The 7,081-nt window shown below is 59.4% G+C and overlaps 1 protein-coding gene across 1 annotated transcript; it reads right to left on the bottom strand.

The window, feature by feature from the left end:
* Nucleotides 1-2,860: 2,860 nt before the first annotated feature.
* KRT19 (keratin 19) lies at nt 2,861-6,582 on the bottom strand. The gene is made up of 6 exons (XM_007465217.1): nt 6,033-6,582; nt 4,442-4,524; nt 4,075-4,231; nt 3,613-3,774; nt 3,375-3,500; nt 2,861-3,243 (listed from the first exon to the last, which is right to left on the bottom strand). Exons 1-6 carry the CDS (start codon nt 6,450-6,452, stop codon nt 2,989-2,991), a joined length of 1,203 nt encoding a protein of 400 aa, XP_007465279.1. The 5' UTR covers nt 6,453-6,582; the 3' UTR covers nt 2,861-2,988.
* Between the last annotated feature and the right edge of the window lie 499 nt (nt 6,583-7,081).

The following is a 7,081-nucleotide window of genomic DNA, read 5'->3' on the forward strand; positions in this document are numbered from 1 at the left end:
CTTCCCCTACACTCTCAGGCCCAGGCCAGGCAGCAGCTGCCCCGGTCACAAATCCCTGGTTTCGGTCCAAACAGTTCCTATGAGCTCAGGGTCTGGGTGGCCGGAGCCTACTCGCTAGCACCAGAAGGTGATGGCTGGGCAAGGGTGGAGATCAAGCTCCGTTTGGCTCCAGCCCAGACTGCAGACCTGGGCCCTGCCCCAGGCAGCCCGCCCGGGATGCTGTGCCAGCTTCTGTCCTTTGCCCACTGCAGGCAGACAGGCTGTCCCAGAGCCGGCCTTCCCTCCTAGGGATGGGACGATGCAGCCCAGTGGAAAGAGCCTGAGCTGGACTCCACCTCTGGGTGTAACTCAACGTCTCCGAGCCAGGTTCCTGACTTAAAATTGGGCCATTTTCCCACTTACATGAGATACTAAGAAGAGTCAAAGTCATAGGGACAGAAAGTGTAATGGTCGTTGCCAGGGGTGGGGAGAGAGAATGAGGAGTTATGGTTTAATGGGGATAAATGGAAAGAGTTATGAGAATGGAGGGTGATGATGCTTGCACAACAATGAGTGCACAGAACTGCCACAGAACTGTGCACCGAGAAATGCGTAAGATGGTAACGTTTATGTTATGTGTATTTTACCACACTAAAAAAAAAAAACAACAAAACAAAACACTGACCCCATTAACACTGGCCCCAGCTACAGGGCCACAGTGAGCATTCAATGTCACAGGGGGAGTGGGGACCTCCATAGACGTTAGAATCCTCCCTCACTCCTCTGTTCCCCAGGGAGATGCCAGGGTCAGAGAGAGGGCGTGCCCTGGGGCCTGGAGAATTCCTCATTTCTCATTTATTAGTTACCTGGCGTTGAGTAATCAAGCCTCCTCTCTCTGAGCCTGTCTACCAATTGGAAAAATGGAAATAACTCTGGCCCAGTCTGACTCACGGGGATGGAGCAAGATGACGGACCGGAAATGCTTGCAAACTGAAGTGGTCGAGATGACCAGCAGGGCTGCCCCCCAAATCCCCTCCCCCTTCCTCTCGCTCCCTTTCCTCTATCCCAGCTGCTTCTGTCAACACAGTACCCCTAGTTTCAGCTCCCAGACTGAGACAGAAAAGTGTCCACACACACACGCACGCACGCACGCACGCACGCACGCGCACCTGCACACAAAGGAAAGCTTTATTCCTGACACCCAGACCTGAGACCCAGTCACCAGCCCCACCTGTATGGGGCCCAGACCCCGCCTCACAGCCACATTCCAGGGGCCTCTGGGGCACAGGGGAGGGTTTCAGCTGTGACAACAGAGGCTTTCACGAACAGGGGACAAATATCTGGGCAGTCCCAGCCTGGGACTGGGGGTGCAGCCAGGCCTCTGGCCTCTAGCTCCAAGGCCTCCTAAGTCAAGTGAGAGAGTGGGTCTGTAGGTGCTGACGGCCAGAGCGGAATAGCTGGGGACGTGGCAGAAGGGGCTCCTGGCCCAGGGCTGCGGCAGGGGAAGCGGGAAGAGCTGGGCTCGGGGGTCACCAGCCTGTGATTTGGAGTAAGCTAATGAGCCTACCAAGCTCCATGGAAAATGGCGAAAAAGCACCCCCTTCAGGATGAACACTAGTTATGGCGGGGTCCTGAGCCTCCTTAGCGCAGTGCTGAGCACAGGTGGCAGAGTGTTGATCTGTCCCCCAGAGACCTCCCGCCTCACTCAGCCCCCTCCCTCACAGGGTCGGCCGCTGTCACAGACAGACCCACAGGGCCTGAACAGACCCACTTCAGCCTGAACCTCTCTGCTGGGGGAACTGGGACATATTTACCTTTAATTGGCCTCCGTTCTTGGCAGCTAAGCTGTAAACCACAGGGGCACGACCATACCAACCCAAGGGCAGAGTTGTACCAGGAAGCTGGGACTTGCATTCCTTTGGGGGCCCGGGACGGGCCCCAGGCAAGCCAGTTTGGGGGTCTCTGTGGGAGGTCTGGGTCACAGCTGGGTCCTATTGCAGGCTCTGGGCCCAGGTATGGGCTGGTGGGCGTTAAGGGGCTTACGCAGGGCTGCCAGGGGATGGATGGAGGTGTCAGTGCATGCGCACACACACCCCAACAAGGGCGCACTCTCCAGCCCTGTTCTGAGCTGGTGCCCGCCCCCTGACCCCAAAGCCCCAGTTTCTCCTTAAGTTAGGTGGAAAAACCTGTCAGGAGGAACTGCCTCAGGGGATCCCAGTCCTAGGCCTTCACACAGAGCAAGACCAGAATGTACTGAGGAAATGGCACAAGCAGTGTCATCCTAGGAGACGGGGTGAAGGGGTGGCACTGTGGGTTAAGAATCAGGAAATGTAATTCTAGTCCTAGCTCTGCCACGTAGTTGCTATGTGGCCTTGATCAAGTTACTTAACCTCTCTGAGCCTGCTTCCTACTCTATAGGATACAACTCATATTATCTTTCAGGGTTGTTTGATTAAATAGCACTTAGTAGGTGCTCAGTAAACATTAATTACAGATACACAAACACACACCAACCCTTGGGATGAGTTCAGTGGAAAGAAAACTAAATCTGGAAGCAAAAACCAGTTTCAAATCCCACCTTTGCCATGTGTTAGAAGTTATATACACAACAACCCACCTAGCCTCTCTGAGCCTTAGTTTATCCCTCTGTAAAATGGGAGCAATGCTTATTTAACAACCTTGTTTTAGGGAACAGGTGAGATACACGAAGAGCTCTGCAAAGGAATTACTGTCTAACAGCTGGAGTTTGTGAGCGCCCTCCCTCCCCTTTCCTCGGAAAGCGTGGACTCTGGTCCAAATGAAACCTAAACAATAAAACCTAAACAGTGCCAAGGCCTGGCCCCCCGGCCATGGGCTGAAATAACAAACTCAACGTCCTTCCTCCCTTGGGCCATAAAGTTTTATTGGAAGATCAGGGGGAGAGCCAGGGATAAGTGTCCCTCCCCTCCCATGCCCCTACCCAGGGGAGTCCCTCTGCAGCAGGGTAGGAAGGCCAGGAGGCTGCCAGACTCAGAGGACCTTCGGGATGGACAGGTTGTTGTAGTAGGCATCCTGGCCCTCCAGCAGGTTTCGGTAGGTGGCTATCTCCTGCTCCAGCCGGGACTTGATGTCCATTAGGTGCTGGTACTCTTGGTTCTGCCGCTCGGTGTCGGCACGCACATCGCTCAGCTGGGCTTCGACACCACTGATCAGCGCCTGGATCTGCGCCAGCTGGGCTCCGAAGCGAGCCTCCGTTTCGGCCAGCGTGCCTTCCAGGGCAGCTTTCTGAGGGCAGGGAGAGGGAAGGAGACTCAGCAGAGCCTGGTGCCCAGCGATGGCATGGGCCCAGCCACCATCCAGGCTGCCCGAGGCCGCAAGGACACGAGTGTGCGTCCCACAGGGCAGAGGGCACATACCATGCTGAGCTGAGACTGCAGCTCTATCTCCAGACCCTGGAGGGTACGCCGCAGGTCGGTGACCTCCGTCTTGCTGATCTGCAGCTGCTCCGTGTGGCCAGCGACCTCCCTGTTCAGCTCCTCGGTCTGCAGTAAGAGGAGGCAGAGGGAGTAAGTGCTGAGGCAGACCCTTGCCTGGGAGCATTAAGCCCACTCTCCTTGCCACCTCCCCAAAGGACACCTGCCTCCCCCTCCATACCTGGCTGGTGAACCAGCCCTCAGCATCCTTCCGGTTCTTCTCAGCCATGACCTCATATTGGCTTCTCATGTTGCTCAGGATCTTGGCTAGGTCGATGCCCGGAGCGGAGTCCACCTCCACGCTGACCTGACCACCCACCTGGCTCTTCAGGACACTGATTTCCTAGAAAGATACAGCAGAGATGGGCATGTCAGGGCCCAGAGCCTGCTGGGCCTGAGCCAGGTCACTCCCCCATCCCCCAGGCCATAGGGGGCTGGTTTTCAGACCTAGGAGCCAGCACCGGGGTACAGATGGGGTCACCACCATCCCCTGCAGGAACCCTTGGGAGCCATATGACACACTCAGGGCCAGGTCAAGGGTGCAGCAGATGTGGCCACGGTCAGAGGATACAGGATAAAGAAAAGTGTCCTCAGCTCTGGGAAGCTGGGCGGGGATGGATGGGAAGCCCAGCTTGAAACCCACCTCCTCGTGGGTCCTCTTCAGGTAGGCCAGCTCCTCCTTCAGACCCTCGATCTGCATCTCCAGGTCGGTCCTGGCCAGGGTCAGCTCGTCCAGCACCCTGCGCAGGCCGTTGATGTCGGCCTCCACGCTCACTCGCAGGGCGTGCTCCGTCTCAAACCTTTCGGAGGAAATAGTTGCAGTCAGGCCAGCATTTCCTCTGCACCTCTGAAGACTTCCCCACCTCCCCTGGGTTCAGGGGCCCATGGGGGATGGGGTGTGCTTCAGACCAGCTGGGGTGGGTGAGAGCAGAGTCCACTCCCCCCACGGCACTGAGATTGCCCCCCTCCCCTGCCCTGGCTTCTGCAGCCCCCAAGGCACAGACACTCACTTGGTTCGAAAGTCATCTGCAGCCAAACGGGCGTTGTCGATCTGCAGGACTATCTTGGAATTCTCAATGGTGGCACCAAGAATCTGGAAGGCGGAAGCCAGGAGGTTGGCACCAGTTAGTACATGGGCACTGTCCACCCACTTTCTTCCCAGAGGAGAGAGAAGAGCAAAGGAGTATGCGTGCCTGTGTGCCTCCACCGCCTGGAGACCAAAGCCTCAGCCACCCCAGGCTGCCCATCAGCCTGCTCTCTGGGAGGCCTTGGAATGGGTCCAGGCCGGGAGCTGGAGCGGGAGAAACTACCGCCAGGGAGCCTGAGCCAGGGGGAAACGGGAAGGGCAGGGAGGTAAGCCTGGGGGAAAAGTCTCCACAAGCTGCACCCAGGGAGACTCTAAATGCTCGTAGGGAAGCAACTTCTAGTGATCCGCAAACCAGATGCAGGGAGCACAGGGGTGGGCTGTGGTCTGACCTGTGGTCTGACCCTCACTCAAAGCACCTTCTGCCTTCAGAGAAGGGAAAGCGTTCTGTTGAGCATCTATTATGTGCTGGCACTTTGTGCCTCCTCTTTGAGGCAAAATGTATTCCCTTGTGTAGGTCACAGTTTATAAAGTTTGAAAGCACTACGCTCGTTGTTTACATCTCTAGCTCTCCCTCATCTACGGGTCTGGTCTAGGCCCCTGGCACCCAGCACCACGCCAGGCACAGGGTGGGCCCTGGCCTATGCTGTGGGGACTGTGCATTTGGAGACCCAATATGTGAGGCTGTTAAATGTCCCACCGGCTTCTGAAACATTTCTTCGGGACCGAGATCCCAGCTCTGAGCTGTTCCCTGTGGGCAGAGACCAAGCCCCACCCTGAAGGACCCTGAGGGCCTCCCAGCAAGAGGCTGCAGCTGGGACTTGGGGTCTCCACCCACACGGCACTGGGCCTCTCCACAGAGATCTTCACAAGCTCAGCATTCGTCTCTCCTTTACCCAGTCCGGGGGCCACACACAGCATATGTCCCTCCTGGACCAGGGGCCAGAGTTGGCCTCTCCCATTCTTCCGAGAGCTCCTCTGAGTCCCCAGTGGCCCCCTGGGCGGGGGAGGGGCTTCAGCCTCAGCGTGATGGAAACCAGACCCGCCCGGCGGGAGACAAGGAATGCAGAGGGCCTCACACCGGGGGCAGCCGAAGGCAGGTCTGGCCCGGCGAGAACCAGATTCCTCCCTGGCCAAACTCTTGCATTTCCCTGTTGCACAGCGACTCAGGTCCAGACCTCAGGGCAGCCCGCAACGCGGCCCATCTCTTCCCGCTCCTTCCTCCCCGCTTTCCCAGGCCCAGCCGACCGGCGCGCCTTCTTACTCCCGCCCTCCAGCCCCGCACATTAACCCGCCTCACCCCACCCCGGCCTCCACTTCCTGCCCCGTGGTCCTGCCCCTCCCCCCGGCCGGCTTCCCTCCGCCCCACCCTGCGGGCCCTCCCCCATCCTAACCCTCGCTCCCGCCCCGGCCGGGAGTTGGCTCTGGCGCCCGCCGCCCCCGCCTCGGGCCTCACCCGGCCCGCGGGGCTGGGTATCCGCGGCAGGTGCACTTCCCGCGGCCGGGCCGCCTCCCACCTGGTCCCGCAGGTTCTCGATGGTCTTGAAGTAGGGGCTGTAGTCGCGGGCGGGCCCGGGCCCCTGCTTCTGGTACCAGTCGCGGATCTTCACCTCCAAGTCGCCGTTGGCCTCCTCCAGGGCGCGCACCTTCTGCAGGTAGGAGGCCAGGCGGTCGTTGAGGTTCTGCATGGTGAGCTTCTCGTTGCCCGCCAGCAGCCCGTCGGAGCTGGCCAGGGCGCCCGCATAGCCGCCGCCGTAGCCCCCGGAGGAGGACGAGGACACGAAGCGGGCGGAGGACACCGACACGCCGCGGCCACCCGAGCCCCCGTGGATGCTGGGCGCGCGGAAGGCGCCTCCCGCCCCGAAGCGCATGGAGCCGCTGCCCAGACCCCCGAAGGAAGAGGTGGCCGACGACTGGCGATAGCTGTAGGAAGTCATGGCGAAGGAGGACGCGGGCGACACCGGTCGGAGTGGATGCAGTCGGCAAGAGGAGTGGCGAGGCCCTCACCTGGCGCCTTTTATGCCCGGGGTTGGGCGGGGGAGGGGGGACGGTGTCGGGCGGATATCTGAGGGCCCAGGAATTTGCAGGCTCCTGAGTGCAAATACGGGCGCTCTCCCCATTGGTCAGTTCCTGGCGGCTCTGCTTCCGACTCTCCCCTCCCTGGGACCGGAGGCTCCTGCCCTCCGGAGAGCTGCCCCACACCAGCCCACTCTGATACCCAGCGACACACCCCGCTGGCACACTCGTTCGGATCTTCACCCCCATCACACGTACACTTAGACATCCCCGCAATTCACATGCTGGCCCTCCCCCATTAAGATCAGCCAGAGTTTGACACCCCCCAGGAATTACAGTTTTTCTGAGAGTACACGCCGAGACGTCAGCCCCGCCCCCGTGATCCCTCACTCAGAGTCCCCCCATCACATTCTGAGCCCCTTCCTTGTGATCAAAATTAACCCCCCCCAAAGTACATTCACCTGATTCCTACGCCCCACTGGGAATTACAGTCTCTCAGAACCTGCCCCTTGGGGATCACCCACACCCTGACCCCCCCCCCTCAGTCCCC

Source organism: Lipotes vexillifer, unplaced genomic scaffold, assembly GCF_000442215.2.
Source record: "Lipotes vexillifer unplaced genomic scaffold, Lipotes_vexillifer_v1.1 scaffold591, whole genome shotgun sequence".
In the NCBI taxonomy this organism is placed as follows: domain Eukaryota; kingdom Metazoa; phylum Chordata; class Mammalia; order Artiodactyla; family Lipotidae; genus Lipotes; species Lipotes vexillifer.